At 42.1% G+C, this 17348-nt stretch overlaps 1 protein-coding gene across 1 annotated transcript in view; it reads left to right on the top strand.

The window, feature by feature from the left end:
* The first annotated feature begins 2820 nt into the window (after window positions 1–2820).
* Diras2 (DIRAS family GTPase 2) overlaps window positions 2821–17348 on the top strand; it is a 28745-nt gene continuing 14217 nt past the window's right edge. The window contains exons 1-2 of the mRNA XM_015503981.2: window positions 2821–3010; window positions 3310–3469. Coding sequence (XP_015359467.2) covers window positions 3431–3469 — 39 coding nt within the window. The 5' untranslated portion in view covers window positions 2821–3010; window positions 3310–3430. The remainder of the gene's footprint in view (window positions 3011–3309; window positions 3470–17348) is intronic.

Here is a 17348-nt window from a genome sequence, read left to right on the forward strand (position 1 = left end):
TAGAGGATAGGAAAGGTAGCAGAACATGTCACTAGTATGGCAATATGTAAATCAATGGATGTGTAATTGATGTGATTCTGCAATCTGTATATGGGCTAAAAATGGGAGTTCATAACCCACTTGAAGCAAAGTGTGAAAGATGATATATCAAGAACTATGTAATGTTTTGAACAACCAACAATAAAAAAAAATTAAAAAAAAAAAAAAAAGAAAATGGAGTAGTTACGCTTCTTCCATTTGGGCAGTGAGAATCCCGTTACTATTTGCTACCAGGTTATGCATCATTTCACCGGGGCCTAGCTCACCTGGATCCTGCTCTCAGCAACATTGCCTGGCACTGTGCTCCAGGCCTAGTGAATCCGAGAATCTGGAGGTGTGGCCTAGCCCCCCTTCCAACCCAGGTGACTCAGTTGAGGCTAACATTTGAAAGATATTAGTATGGAGCTCTTCCCCATCTCACAGGCCTAGAAATCTCCTGAGAGTGTTGTTAAAGTCAGATTCCAAGATCCATTTCCGTGGTGGGGTTTAAAAGTCTGTTGTCTTAATGAGTTTTGGGTAAGGTGATGCTGCAGACCCACAGCTCTGCTTTGAGTAAAAGGTTCTACCTTAGTGCAATGCTTCTGGGCCTTGACTTCTGCCTTCCTCCAGGCTGCTCTAACAAAATACCATAGACTGGGTAGCTTATAAACAACAGAAATTCATTGCTCACAGTTCCAGAGGCTGGGACACACAAGAGCCGAGGATCTGAGATTCCATGCTTGCTGAAGGCTTATTTCCCAGTTCAAAGATAGCGCCTGACTGTTGTGCCCTCATGTGGGGCAAGACAGAGGCGGTTCCCTGGGCCCTCTTTTAGGAGGGCACTAATCCGTACCCTCCCAAAGGCCTTCCTGCTTTCCATACCATTTCATTGGTGATTAGATTTTTCAGGGTCTGACTTTCAGTGTATGAATTCAGACCATAGCAACCTCACCTATAATCATGATTTTATATCTGGATGCTTGGGTCCCACCCACAGGGGTTCTGATCCAATTGTGTCATGGACTGGGCTGGAAATTAATCCTGGCTTTAAAATTCATTTACAGCTCCCCTGCTGATCCTAATGTGCAGCCAGATGTTAGGAGCTCCTAGTCTAGAAGCAAATGGGGCAGGCTCTTAGGAGGACATAAGTTAAGGGGAAGAGAAAGGAGGAATTTGGGAACAATCTGCTCCTCTGGCTGATGAAAGCTTAGGGCTCCCAGCAAATGACAGAGAGGCCAGGGACATCATTTCAAGTGAGCTGTTTCTTGTTTAAAGGGTCTCTGGGGGCCCTTGTTTCACATTCTCAGAACAAATTATGATGCTGTACGGCAAATGGCTGGATTCTTTTGCTTGTGGGATTTGCAGAATAGAAGGGCTCCCTTCAGCTCCAGGGCTTTGTTCTCCAATTCGATGCTGGAAAGGCCTTCTTGCCTTCAATATTTTCATCTCTTTAATCTTTTCACCCTCCTCTGTTTGGTCTTCAAATTCCATTTTATCATTTAACCCAATAACGTACATTTTGGTGGTCATGGAAAGACAACATCCTGCCTTGTTAGCTTGGATGTTGTTTCAGATCTCAGAAACAGTAGCAGGCAGTGTCCAGACCAATGGTCAGCATATGCAGACCGTCCCCTGGGAGGGCTTTCCTGAAGAGAGGGCACATGGCAGGGGGTCGGGGACCCTGTTTTCAAGCATCATTAAAATAGGGGTAGATGTGTTGACAGTAGTCTTAAATGACTTTGGTAAAAAATGGTGTATCTTTACTTACATATTCCAGTGGCCATAAACCCAAGGCCAGAATTATGCTAACCTAGTGCACAACATAAATCTTTTTTGAATGATAAATAGTAAAATGCACAATTCTTCAGCAAGATTAAAAAAAAAAACCATACCTTTCTTATGGATAGCAGGGCAGAAATTTACTTTGGAAATGCACTTCAAAGACTAATGCTGTTGGAAATTACAAAGGAAGTCAAAAGGGTGTCAGAACAGGTAAGCTAAACCGAATTGAAAGAACAAGAAAATGTGGATTTTGCTCAATTCTCCTAGTGCATTTGATATTTCAAAAGAACGAACAATATAAGTGGGAGAAGAAATCTTCATCCTTGAGTCTTAAATTTAATATGGATCGATGTTATTGTCAAACATTTTTAAAGATGCCTGTACAGAATTGTTAACCATACATCTTTTTTTATTTTTATTTTTTGCTGATTCACCTTTTTGATCAGTGGTTCTTTGACAAAATTGTTTTTCAATGTCAGAAAAATAAATGTGCTTATTTCCTTGAAACGTTCATGTAAAAACCCCTCAGCGAAAAAGCAATTCTAACCCAAGATTGCCAATGGCGGTTTTGGACATAGGATCCTATTAAATGAGAGTCTATTAATCTGTGCTGTCTGGTTGGCTATGGGGCAGGGTATTTCGTCTGGCTCGGAAATGAGGAGGTTTTTAATTTAGTATCTGCAAACTGAAAGAAAGTCTTATGTGGTTAGCAGTGATTCTAGCTGGGAATGCAAGCAATCTGAAACAAAAGAATAGGGTGTCCTTTCAATGAAATTATTTTAATTCATTGAATTTTCAGAAAATTCCAGTCCTCGCCGTCGATTCCAGGAGCATGCAGTAGGTGGCACCTACAAGCTCTTTTGGAGGCGAGCAGGCGCCATTGACGCAGGAGCAGCTGCCGCTGCAGCCTTGGCACGACTCAAGAGATTGAGGAGGGAGAAGGAGGCAGGGAGGCCGGGAGGAGGACGGTGCAAGGGTCGTGACGCGCGAGGCGGCAGGCTCGGGCCAGCGCAGGTGCGGGGCTGCTGGAGCGGCGCAGGGCGCAGGGCGCAGGGCGCAGGGCGGGAGAGCAGCTGACAGCGTCGTCACGGCTGCGGGCGGGAGCGCACTGCTCCAGCCTCGGAAGGAGCCGCATCCGCTCACCAGGCGCTGCCTGTCCTGCGCGAGCTGAGCCGGAGGAAGCTCTGAGCGGAGTTGTGTTCTTCCCCAGGTAACCGATTTCTCCCGAGGCTTCCCTGCACCCTCGGGGGCTACCGCGGCTTGGGCATTAGCCACTGACGCGGGATCACCACTCTCTGGGTGGGCGAATCAGTCTTTAAATACTGAAGTTGGGTAGTGGGGAAAGCAAGCTGCGTTTCTGCAAAAGGAAAAGGAAATTCTGTATCTTGCACATTGTTGGGGATTCCTTGCAAAACAGGAGTTACCGTGTTTTTTTTTTTTTTTTTTTTTTAAATTCTGTGGTTGCAGGTGTGTTTCTGTTGTTGGAAGTTGATTTTAATGCATTTACAGAAAGTCATCCAAAGATGCGATCCCAAGTGAGAAAAATGCAAAAGGCGGGGCGTTGGATTCAGCATGTTTTCATTCTGGACCACTTCGTGTCCCTGGCTGGGACCTGTCTAAATATTTTATTATGTGTCCTTTAAAAGAAGATGCTCCAAGGTATCTACTGGTAAGAGCTGAGGACCGGCAAGGCGCTGCATCTAGTCCTTAGTTGTAAGACTGTGATTTCCCCTCAGATGACGGTGACTGCCCACAGCTCCAGGCTCCCCTGCAAGTATTGCTGGCTTTTCCCAGCGTGGGCATCTCCACACATCATCCGCTTGGGAATACAGTGTCCCTTTGCTCCTTTAAAAACTCCAATTCGCATACTGTGGAGGTTTGAGAGACTTTTTGAGCTAGAAGCTTTGGAATCATCGGCTCCATCCTTGAATGGTGGAATTCAGGGCTTAAGGGGCAGTGACACAGCTGGTCTTCCTTAGGAATTTGTTTTGCATACTGACCCCTGTTATCTTTTAAACAGCCCCCTGTGCTTGTGAGAAGCTAGTCTAGCGTATCAGAACTTTCCTGGTTTGACATTAAAAACAAAACACCCCCCACCCTCCAAAAAAAGCCCAACTTTTAAAAATATCACTTTAAAGGATATTTTCTAGATAGCAATAAAAGGTTGGAGCGTTTTACATTCCAAATCAGTCCAAATGTACTTGGTTTCTAGCGGCATTTGGATTTGAAGAGGTGGAGTGGGAGGGAGAGAAAAGCGAAAGATAAAATTAGAATAAATGTAATGAATTTGTAGGGAAATCATACTATTTTTTCCCCCTGGTTGTTGCCTGAAATTGCAAATTGTCCACAATGCTGTCTATCCTATCTCTGGATATGCAGGCAGCCCTGTGAGCTAAAGGAAGACTTTCAGTTCATCTTAGAGAAATAGAAGATACAAGGACCAGGAAATCTTTCCATCCTATTTAAAAGATGACATTTAATTTGGTAATGGGGGTGATGTTCCCTGGTGAACACCGGGAAGGAGGTGGGGAGGAGAAGGGAGTTTGCTTTCTCTGTACCAAAGCAAGCACAGAATTGCTGCTCAGCCCTACTGTCCTGCAGATGGGAGTTATGTGTTCATGGTTCATACAGAAGCCTTCAGAATCTTTCCTCATTACTTTTTTAAATAGAGTTTTTCCTAAGAAGAGATGCAACCACAGTGAACACTAAGCTCAAGGAGTACTCTTTAGCAACTGGCTAGAGACCCAGCATCTCAGCAAAGCCATTTCACCCTGAGAGACTGCTGTTTTCCCCATCCACACATCGCTTATTGCTTCGTGAGAAATATATTATTTCAGCAGTAAATGACACCCATCTCAATGAGCAATTAAAACCTTTGAAAAATCATACAAGTTATTAAGAAGAAATTGTACTGGTTATGATAAGACTATATTGTTCATTCTTCTAATTTGGGGGCCATGATTGATCTATTAGAAATTAATCTATTGATTTAGGCAAAAATCATCATTTCCCCAAGATGAATGCAGTACATTTGTGCACCAAAGAATTTCTTTGTGACCAAGGGGAGCATTTGGTTGTCTCAGGTGAGAAGGTTGCCAGCCAGAGATTTTAAGAGAAAATTTTGCTCGTGTTGGCCTGTAACTTAGAATTCATATAATCATTGTTGTCTATTTTCCTTCACAAGGTGGATGGATCTTTCTATTGACCATCTATCTTTCTGGTATGAGTATTAACTATGGACAGATGTCTCTTTCAGGCATGAACTGATTTACATGACATTACTTGGTTTGGGTTATGATTTTTTTTTTTTTTTTGCAGGAAACAGCTGTTCTAAGAGAGAAGATGATGGTTTTCATGTTGTCCAAATTGTTGATGTTCCTTTAAAAACTTAAGTTTATTAACAAGTGCATATATATTTGAGCATAATCTTAAAATTATTTAACTGCTTTCAAATAATGCTTTAGTTTTTATTGTGTAGCTTGCAAGTCTCCTCATTGATCAGGTAAGAAGAGGTCTTTAAAAAAACTGTCAGAACAAATACACTCTCATTCTCTTGTTTGCTCTTGCCACTAGCAAATTCTGGAAATAGATTTCTTGTAGCCCTTTTCTCAGTGCAGTGAAGTGTTTTCCTATAAACCAGTGCTGTCCAATAGAAAATGTGTGAGCCACATGAATAATTGAATGAGTCCTGTTAGTTACATTAGAAAAGTAAAAAGAATCAGGGAAAATTAATTTAAATAATATATCTCCTTTAACCCAGTACATCAAAAATAACCATTTAAAGATGTAGTCAAAGGCTGGGGTTGGGGCTCAGTGGTAGAGCGCTTGCCTAGCACGCATGAGGTACTGGGTTTGATCCTCAATTCCACATAAAAATGAAATAAAGATATTGTGTCCACCTACCCCTTTGCCCTTAAAAAAAACAAAAAGCAAAAAGATGTAGTCCATACAAAATACCTGTAAGATATTACCTTTTTTTTCCTTCCTCCATGCTCAGTCTCATTACTTAGGAAGTCTCAGTTTGGCTTAGCCAGACTTGCTTCAAGTCCTCAATAGCCTGTGTGGTTGTGGCTGCTCTGCTGACCAGCATAGCTACAGACTGTTAACCAGTTGACAAAGCAATTGAAAAGCTAAAATGTTAGGGCCATTGTCAATTAAACACCATCAAATATACAGATGGTGTTCAACTAATGAGAGACTTGTGTCCTTTCCTTTGCACAAACTTGAGCCTCTTATTTTAATTCTTTACCCGTAAAACAAGAGGGCAAGGTCAAACACTTAGATTCTATGAAAAATATCCAGTGGACAGATTTGTGCCTAAAGACTAGAGGGCTGTGTTACAGACACAGAGGGGACAGGTGCTCCTGATCATTGCCAATTTTCACCACGTGTTCCCCCCGTTAGCTCTGGCCATCTCTGGTGACAGAGTTCATCAACCAAGCCCCAGTCCCATTAGGGATCACTCAATTTTCAATTTAAATTCTTTTATTGGGGAAGTAGCAGCAAACCTGTCATAAAGCTAATAAAAAACTGGTGTGCTATCATGGACCTTGTGATTAGATCCCCTTCACAGATCTTTTAGTAACATCTTTACTGGCATGAGTATTTTCAGTGCTTGCATCTATTTATTTTGACACCATGGAATAAAGACTAGTGAAATGTAATGGTTTATGATCGAGCCATGAATACTGCATTCTTGAAACACAGAAACTAATAACCTTCATGGAAAGATGTCAATTTCTTCTCCCTTCTCTGGATAGCCTCCATGATCAATGAGTGCTGGAGGGGAGACACTGTTTCCATTACAGGGCTCTCTGTCTAAGAAATCATGATAGGAAATTAATAGAGAGCAGCATTTTGTGCAAAAGAATCTTGGTCAGAATTTTTCTAAAGTTAATTAATGTCAGGAAAGTGATCTTATTTTTTGAGGAAATAAGAGAATGCAAGAACTTTCTAATAGGTCTTTCTACAGTAAACACACACATAGATACACATGCACACTACATACCACACACACACACTACCTATCACACAAACACTACACACTACACATCACACACACCACATACACCCACATGTACTACAGACCCATATGCACACATATAAAACCTAAGTTCTCTAGAAGGATCCAGGCCTCATCAATGTTCAGATGAAGGAGCTCTTGGAAGGGAAGCTTTTCTTCCTCAGTAACTCTTAGATTTCAATTGTTTTATTGGAGCACTTCTGTGACTTTGGAGTCTGGGGATTTATCTAAATTATGTACTGAGCAAAGAGGGAAAATGATCCCATTCCGAGTCTCTGCATCCAGGACAAATCCAGGTGGAATTCAATCAACTCTCTATTGCATTGAAAACCTACCCTCATTACAAGTCCAGCTCAATGCCATTTTGCTGTTCTGAATAAACTTGAACTCATCTCGCTAGGCTCACCCCATCCGCCCACCACCTCAGTATGCACACACAGATCCATGGGTTGTCTCGTTCCTTCCTGCCTACAAAATAGTTCCTGAGACTTAGAGGTGTCAATGGAAGAATCCCTTGGGACTTCTAGAATGCTCTTTACCTGTACCTATTGGGGCCTCTGAGGACTTCACTGGGTTCTTCATGGAGAATGAATGGTGGTTACAGCCGACTTAGAGGCGGGGGATGGGCAAAGGTTGATCAATAGGTATGAGGTTACAGTTAGACAGGAGCAAGAAGGCTTGGCTATGGTGTGCCGGTGCACAGTTTTCTTGACTAATGATAAGAGTCATGAACTGCAGAAAGTATTTTGAAAGTTTTTACCCTAGAGAAATGATAAATATTGAGGAGAGAGGGATGTATAACCTGATCTAAACATTAGATGATTTAGCAGAGCATCACATTACCCCGTTAATATGAATAATTTTAATCTTTGTATCAGATAAAAAATTTATTAAAATCAGAAACAGAATGAATGGGAGGAGAAGACAAAGTGTAAAATATTACCAGCATTTAGTGAGGTCTTTATGAATGTTTGCAAGTAAAGAGAAAGTTGAAACTGTTGGTTGATAGAAATGACTCAGTGACCTAGATTTGAAAAGAACCCAAATTTCCCAGAATATCATGACACTCGAGTGTTGCTTTTTGTTTTAATTTTTCGAGATTAACTTACAGAGGACACCCTGTGAATCTCTTCTTTGTTCTTCCATTCTTATAAATGTTTGTTTAAATGGACCTGTACCACAATTTCAAGACGCAAAAATAAATCAGGTTGTTGAAGAAATATTTAACATAATGCATAAAAATTATGTAAATATGGAAGAAACTTTAGTGATCTCAGGGTTGGGAAGAATTTTCTGAGGAGGATCCTAAACTAGGATACTAAAAAAGGGCAAATGTGTTAAATTGGAAGAAAATAACAACTAACATAAAAGTACAGATAATTGTAACATATTTGAGATGAGGTCTGATGGATCTCAAATTTTGTGGTCTTTGGAGTCACCTGATGGGGTTGCTGGATTCCAGCCCCTGAGACTAGGGGCTGGGCTGAGGCTCAGTGGTAGAGCTCTTGCCTGGCATGCTTGAGGTCCTGGGTTTGATCCCCAGCACTGTGGAAAACCACACCAACCCCCGAGACTCTGATTTGGCAGGTCTAATTCAGTGGGGCCCAGCATGTCCAACGAGGTTCCCGATGATGGTAATAATGCTGGGCTGCCGAGCATACTGTGTGAGCCACAGTCTTTAATACCATGTCAGATGAATATCATCCTTGCAGAATAATAGACAAGTGAGCAGGGGACAGGAACATGCACGTTTCAAAGACACGGCTACTTTGAACATATGGAAAGATGCTTCATGTCCTCATAGTAAGTGCAATTAAATCAGTAATGAGAAACAGACATCTTGTCACATGAGAAAGGATCAAAGAGTTTGATGTGTGCCAGGTCAGGTGTGAGGAGACAGACAGCACACATGTACTATGGAGGGACAGGTGGTGGAGAAATCAGTGGTCATTTTTGGAGTGCAAAGGGCAATCCATATTAGATTTAAAATGCAGGTCCACTCATAGGAATTCTTCCTGCAGACTCCAACACTTGATGAGATACTTGTGACAAGGCTGTTGGTTGAGCCAAAGATGTCCCTCAAGGAGTCCCAGTGCAGCTGACACAAAGCACAATATGGTCTAAATGTACTCAGGGAGAAATCTATATGCAACACTGTAGGTGAGATACTCCCATTGGTGGGTCTCTCTCTCTCTCTCTCTGACTAAATGGTTGTCAATAGATGTCATTCTGACCGTACGCCCTTGTGTTAATGCCTGATCACAGTGCTGGTCCCTTCCAGTGGCCGCTCAATTTGTTATTCCCACAGGACCTGTTTGACCTCAGCTTTCCCTTTTCTATCTGTTTTATGGCCGGTGACTATTACTGGAGATCGAGAAAAAAAAATCACTTTAAGTTGCTACTTTGGATTAATGTGAAGCCATGAGCCCATTATGTTAACATTAGAAAAACACTTTTTTTTTTTCCTTTTAACTTTTTACATTTCCAAATGTGAAGTAGTATTGGTTTTTGCATTGGCTACCATTTTGTGATATTTTCTTTCTTACAGTGATATTCTGAAATCTTTCATGAGAGTTCCATCTCTGTCCTTTAGGACAATTCCAGATTTCATGGAAGCCATTCTGTTCTGGAAACAAACCATGTTTAGGGCTAAGGCTTCTTATGTTACAACCCCAGGACAGCCAATGTGACCCAAACCTTTTAGTTGTGACTTGTACTAATAGAAACCATCCTATTTAGGAGAATTCTTGGCTCATTTTTATAATATGCACACATACACCTACATACCTACCTTCCTTAGAAAATGCTCGAATACTCATCCGCTCAGACGAAGGAGCCCTTGGAGGCCAAAGCTCTCCTTCCTCTGTCATCTACCTGGCAAGAATATTAAACATCAGTCCGACTTCGATCTCAGTCTCCTGTGGTCTGGCCTTTGTAAGACTTATCAGGACACTTTTGCCTCTGGTGTTGGGGCTACATTAAAATAATGATTTAGCATAACTCATGTTTTCCTCCAAACGTGTTACTACATTTGCTGTGATCATTTGGAGTTTGGCTTTGGGTGTGGCCCTTTTATGAAGCATCTAAAATATTTTTTGGAGGAGTCAGAAAAAATCCACAGCTATCCATGAGAAGCAGCCTAAAATCATCATTGCAGTTTTCAAATGAATAGGAGGTAGACTTGAAAGTGGCAAAAGGATAGGTTAGTGTGAAATACTTTCTCAGCATCTAGAACCCACCCAGGGCTGCTTGTTTGGATTGGCATGTGGCCCTTCTGGGATCTACCGTGCCTCAGTGTAATTATATGTTATTGAAGATTTTTCTGCAAATACCCTGCATGACACGTAGCATTCCTCCAATGGTTTTCCTGTTTCCGTCCAAACCGGCCTTGTTTTTCTATTCTCCTGAGCTTCTATGTCTTTCTCCTCCTCGTCGTCCATCCGTGTTCGGACTTTAACTTGAGCTGAAGCGAGGGTTCCATCACAGACTGGCAGCTGCTTTAACCATCCAGGATCTGCTTGCTCATTTGTAGAGTGGGGCTACCAGTCCCTAGGTCAAAAGGCATTTCCAAGATACGCTTATCTTGAAACTCAGGTTTTTGCTACTCAGGGAAGATTCTTGGCTGTTTGGGTGTTTGCTGTCTGGTCAGCATTTCAGTGGCTCCTTTCTGAATCTGAGATTTATCCTTCTCCTCTATGACCTGGCAGGAAGCCCAGCGTCTAATAGGTGTACTCTGCATCTTCAGGGAATTCTGGCCTCTAGCCTGGGCCCCTCTTAACCTGCCTAGTGCTCACACTTGCAAATTAATCTGAACATATTGATTTTTCCCCCCTTACATTCTCTCTTTTAGTTGGACCCACATGGACTCCGTTATCCATCTGGTTAACCCCTTGTTCCTTTTCTTGCCAACGCCCTTGCTCTGCTCTTTGAGTGTCTCTCTCTCCGTGGTGGGTCCTGATTATCATTTTGAACAGGAAAGCCTAGGCCTCACTTGATATTTTTGTCTTTCTAACCTTGAGCTGTTCATCTCTGTAAAGTTTCCAGATGTCTGGGCCTCCCCTAGGGGGCTGCAGAGGAAGGCTACTCGGGGACCAAGGGCTGCAAGATGCTGTTGGTCAGTGGTCTAGACATATTGGTAGCTTTGCCATTTTGCAGCACATATTACAAAGCTGCATAATAACCACAGAGTGGACAGAAATATTCTCTCATTCCACCAGGCTCCTTCTTGGATTTTCTTCTCTACCCCTTGAGGACAGTTCGGCTTCCTGCCCAGTGGTGTGGTCCAAATACCTCTAGTTGGGTCAACTGGTCACTCACTGTTTCCCACCAATGAACAATGACCAGTAACAGTGTCACTGGTGTAGTTATTTACTATACTGTTCTTTTTTATCATTATTTTAGATTATAGTCCTACTCCTTAGAAAAACTGCCGTACACAGTACCCCATGTCATGCCAGCAGTGCCCTCGTGCATGCCCCTTGTTTACGTCTTCTTTGGATTTATCAAGAGGCCAAGTTGCATGATGGGCCCCCTGCCATCCTGGTTTGCGTAACACGCTGTATGACATTCACATGAGGAAACTGCCCCAAGGATGGCTTCTAAACTGTATCCCCCTTGTTAAGTGACACATGACAATCTCATCCAACTTATTCAGCTCTATACGATGGAAACATTCCCTTTCCTTGATCCTTCTTCTCCATCCAGTTGCCGTTGATGTCTAAGTTGGGTGGTGGCCAGAACCCACCCCCACCCATGGCAGCTCACTGTCCTCTGAAGCCCCATGTGACATTAGCTAGGATTCTTTTGCAGCCCCACCTTGGGTTGCTACCCTTTCTCTGACCACTATGGTCACTTTCCTCTCCTTCCAGTGTCTGGAAGGTTCCAAACCATCTCCCTCCACGGCGCCTGCCCAGGGCATGGTCTGGCTTTGTTAATCCTTCCCCACCAGAGGCATGAAGGGACATCAGCAGGGTCGGCTCTGTCCTACTGTGGAAATGGCAGCAGGGTCTGCACTAGTACTCTGCGGTGATAGGTGAGCGCTCTCTCCCCGCCCACCAGGCATCCCTAACTCCCACAGGTGCGTGAAGGATGTCACAGCCAAGAAGAGACAAAGCCAGAGTGACACATGACAATCTCATCAACCCCACTCCCCATAGTTTTTGTCCAAGGCAAGTGCATTAGAAATAAAATAGAGATTCAGTCAGACACTGAACAATTATTTTGCATACTTCCTATGGGCCAGGTAAGCCTGGGTGGGGGTGGGGGGAGACGGCAATAGCAATCAATGGAATGGGTAAGAAACCCATGTGGAGCTTTTACATAGTGGAAGGAAATACAAACCTTTTTTATTTTTATTTTTTTAAGTAGATTTTCAAGTGGTAGGTCAGAAAGGGGATTGTGTTCAGGAGAAAATAAAGTGAAGACGCTATAAACAACCACACGTGGAGTTGGGGTTGGAAATGGAGACAGGCTGGTCAGGGGCGTTCTCACAGAGAAGGTGGGTGTCCCAACACTGACCTGTGGACCTCTGTGGGACTAGTGAGAAGGAGCAGTGCGTGCAAAGATCCTGAGACAGGAGTGTGTTAGGTGTGTCCAGGAGGCAAGAGAAGGGTGGCTGGAATGAAGTGAGCTAGAGACCAAAGAGTGGGGATTTGGGGGTGTTTAGAGAGTGGGCAAAACCCTTTAGCTGTTATTCCCAGGAAGACAGGACAGCTGGGGGGAAGATTTGAGCGTATGAATGGATGTTCTGAAACCTAGGGTGACAATTGATGGAGCTGCTCAGGGCTTGGGCGGCTGCTGCAGGTAAGAGGTGAAGAGTTTGGAAAGTCTGTGGATCATGGAAGAGGTTGGCGGTGATGTGAAGAGCTCAGTTTTGCAAGGTTACATTTGGAATATCTCTTCAGCACCCAGAGATGTCAAGGAGAGAGAAGGTGGTCCAGGGTCTGCAGTTTAGGGAAGAGGACATGGCCATAGGTGTCAGGTTGGGAGTTGTTGGCATATGGTTGACATTTAAAGTAATGGCACCAGATGGCACCACTGACCAACTGGACAGTAGAGAAGGGAGGAGTAACCAGGATGGAGATGCAAGACTATCTGGTTATGAATGATGGTGTGGAGCTCCCTCTCTGGCCACCATCCTGGCACAAGTCAGTCTAGGTACACGTCACAACTTGCTGCTGGGTCCTCAAACTGTCATTTCACAATGGAGGTCAAAATCCATCATTTCCCTGCGTGAAATCCTCTCGCACCTTCCCATCGTTCTCAGAGGGAAAGCTGACTTCTGGCTCATGTTCACAGCTCTGCAGGGTCCACCTGTCCGTGCTCATGCCTGCTCCACCGCATGGCTGACCTCATCTGCTTTGCTTCCATTGGAGAATGTCACCACGTGACTCAGCATCTGGGACAGCACCTGTGTTTGCATTTGATGTTTCCTCTGCCAGGGGAGCTACCTCACAGATCCCCACAGGGCTCACACGGCACCTTTCTAAAACCTTTGCTGAAATGTCACCTTCTCAGGGAATCCTTCCCTGACTTCTCAATGCCTTGGAAGCTCACAACATATTCTTGAAATGGAATGGAAAGATATTGCATTCATGTGTTTTAACCAGGTGGATCCACTGAGAAATCTTGCATTTAGAAGACCTTTATGATGATTAAAATGTTTGATTTTCAAGCTTTTAGTTGTGCGATAGGAAAGTTTCTTAAGAATACATTTGAATTATTTTGGGCAAAATCGTGTAAAATTGCTCCCTTGGTATCTGAGAGGAGTTGTTCCAAGATGCCCCACAAATAGCAAATCTGCAGATTTTCAAATTCCTTATATAAAATTTAGTATTTGCATATAACCTGTGCATATCCTCTTCTGCTTTAAATCATCTCTAGATTACTTATAATACCTAGTACAACATAAATGCTGCGTAATAGTTGTTATATTGTCTATGAAATAATGACAAGAAAATAAACTTCTTCAGAACAGATAATTTTTCTTCTAAAGATTTATTTTCGGGAGGATACTGGGGATTGAACTCAGGGGCACTCGACCACTGAGCCACATCCCCAGCCCTACTTTGTATTTCATTTAGAGACAGGGTCTGACCGGGTTCCTTAGCACCTTGTTTTTGCTGAGGCTTCCTGAGCCCCTGGGATTATAGGCATGCACCACCATGTTCACCCTTTTCTAAAGATTTTTAATCCAAGATTGGTTGACTCCATGCATATGGAACTCATGGACATAGAGCCAACTGTAGCGGTGGAATCATATTAGGCATCTCTCTTCAAAAATGCTCTATAGGATGATTGATTTTCTAAAGCAGGTACTGTGCCTGTCATGTTTAAAATGTTACCATTATATTATAAGGATGGAGGAAGTATGCTTATTTTTGCAAAATATCTGCTCTGTGGCATGCTACTAAAAGCCTCCTGTCAAATGGAAAATGCTAATAATTTTAGAACAGTTGTTCTTTCCATAAAAGCAAAATGTAGAACTTGATATCAGTTCTACAACTTTCATTTCTTTGCTGCAAAATAACTAGTGAACCTCCTAGGGTAGCATTATTTCTATTCTACCTTAAAGTTCTTATTTTTTTATATCAAAAATAAAATATGCAAATGCTTGATATCTAGTTGCTCCTGCCTACTTTGGCTTCAATTTCTTTGCTGCAACAATATACACACTTTGCTGAGTGATGCAGCCAAGTATTTACCTTGATTCTGTGCCTATCATGTTAATAGACATCTTTGTGTAATTTTTAAATTTCAATTGATGTTGCCATACTGGGAATATTTATTCTCACATAGTTTCTCAAAAGACTGTGTTTTTATTTTGCTTCTTTTTTTTGGAGGGGGAGGGGTACTGGGGATTGAACTCAGGGGCACTTGATCACTGAACCACATCCCCAGCCCTATTTTGTATTTTATTTAGGGTCTCACTGAGTTGCTTAGGGCCTTGCTTTTGCTGAGGCTGGCTTTGAATTCACTATCCTCCTGCCTCAGCCTCCTGAGCTGCTGGTATTTTGCTTCTTTAAAGAGTTCATTTACTCTTTCTGGCACAACTCTCCTCTGTTAGCGAACGTGCGCGCGTGCGCACACACACACACACACACACAAGTGTATTTTTTGCAGTGAATCATATGTGCCAAATGTTTTCCACGAGTCCGGCTTTGGGTTGGAAGGCAGTGATGTGCTGATGAGGGAGGCCATCAGTCCCTGCAGAGAGACTGCAGAAGTCTGTACACAAGTAAGTGCTGAGAGAAGGTTTTATAAACCAGAATATCGGTTATTGAAAGAGAATCATTCTAGTAAATACCAGATGAGCTGAGATACGTATAAAACATTTGTACGTATACCCAACTGTCAAGCAATTCTCTCCCTTATTTTGGTTTCTTTGTACCTTCAGCATTTTGGTATTTTTTTTCCCTATACATTTTTCCTGTAGCATTTTAAGAAAGGAGTGAATTTGAGCTTGTCACAATACATTCTGGTGTGTTATTTTATATATTTCACAGTAGCAGGAAAATATTTTTTTCCCCCAGTGGTTCGTGGCTTTTGGTTTTTCCTTATCGATAACAAAAATCCAAAAAGAAGATTCTGGGCATTCTTTAGAAACCTAGGTTAGTTTAAATTTTGTGGCACTTCGGATTAAGTGTTGTGTGTTACTAAACCTTGTTGAAAGGCGTACAGGGCTTTGTATTCATGGTCTTGAACAGTGCACACCAAGAGGCATAAAATATGAGCAAGCTAGTAGTTTTATGTTTTCTAGCAAAATCACAATTTAAATGAGTAAAAAGACACAGGTGAATTAATTTATATATTTCAATGAGACATATGCTGTATTATCATTTCGACGGGTAATGGCTTCACGTGATCATTCACACGATCAAAACAGAAAATTCATGCCAAGATGAAAGTGTGCATTTTAATTGGTCTTCTTTAGTAACTAGATTTTGGTGGTGGAGGTGGGGGCTTGTCAGATCCGATTAGATCTTCATTGTTTTTCTGGGTGCTGTGGATAAAGAGGAGGAGCCATCTGCCAACTGTTACTGTTTGCTGTTACTGCCAACTGTGCTGACACTGAGTGTCTGTCCTCTGTCATCCATAGTTCTGTCATTGCTAAAAAATGTTCACACAGAGAATTTCCCATTTTAACCACTTTCAAGTGCACAGTCCAGTGGCATTAAGTATCTTCACAAAGTTGGGCAGCCATCACCATCATCCAGAATTCCTCATCCTCCGAAATGCAGACTCCATATTCAATAAGTAACAACTACCCTCCCCCTTCCCCTACTCCCAGGCCACCTCATTCTACTTTCTGTCTCTCTGAATTTGATCACTACCTCCTATATGTGGACTCATATAGTACATGTCTTATGGCGACTGGCTTCTGTCACTTGACATTGATTTTAGGATCCATTCATTGTGTAACTACATGTCAGAATTTCTTTCCAAGGCTGAATATGTATGTGCTGAATTTTATTCACCCATTCATGTGTCGATAGATATTTGGGCTGCGTCAACCTCCAGGCTATTGTGAACAATGCAGCTGTGTACATTGTTCACTAAGAGTCCCTATTTTCAGTAATGTTGGGTTATACCCAGAAGTGGAATTGCTAGAGCCTATTGTAATTATATGTTAAATTTTCCCACAGAGGTTGTGCCATTTTTGAGTTCCACCATCCATGCAAGAGGGTTTTGATTTCCCCATACTTTTGCTAACATTTGTGATTTTCTTTTTATTCTTAATAGTCATTCTGAGTGGGTATGAAGCATATTTCATTATGATTTTAATTTGCATTTCCTTAATGATTAATGGTGTTGAATATCTTTTCATGTGCTTGTTGGCCATTTATGTATCTTCTTTAGAAAAAGCCTATGCAAGTTATTTGAACCTGTTTTATTTGGTTTGTCTTTCTATGATTCATTTGCAAGTGCCTTTATATATTCTGGATACTAGATCCTTTTGAGATATATGATATTTTCTCCTGTAGATTCTCTTTTAACTTTTTTGTGGGGCGGGTGGCAGTTCTGGGGATTGAACTCGGGGGCACTCAACCACTGAGCCACATCCTCAACTCTATTTTCTATTTTATTTAGAGTCAGGGTCTCACTGAGTTGCTTAGCATCTTGCTTTTGCTGAGGCAGGTTTAGAACTCATGATCCTCCTGCCTCAGCCCCCTGAGCTGCTGGGATTACAAGTATGCACCACTGCATCTGGCTTATTTAACTTTTTTGATAATATTCTTTGTTGCACAAATGTTTTTACTTTGAAGAAGGTTGAATTTATCTACTCATATAGAATTGCAAGGGGTCTTGAATAGCTAAAACAATCTCAAAAAAGGACAAAGTTGGAGAACTTTTACTTCCAAATTTCAAAAACCTACTGCAAAGCTACAATTAGAAACAAAACCAAACAAACAAAAAGTATATTTTGGCATATATGTAGAAATGTAGACCAGTGGGACAGAATTAAGAATCTGAAAGCAAACCTTCTTATTTACAGTTGATTGATTTTTAGCAAGGGTCCTAGACC

Source organism: Marmota marmota, unplaced genomic scaffold (genome assembly GCF_001458135.2).
Source record: "Marmota marmota marmota unplaced genomic scaffold, marMar, whole genome shotgun sequence".
Classification (NCBI taxonomy): Eukaryota; Metazoa; Chordata; class Mammalia; order Rodentia; family Sciuridae; genus Marmota; species Marmota marmota.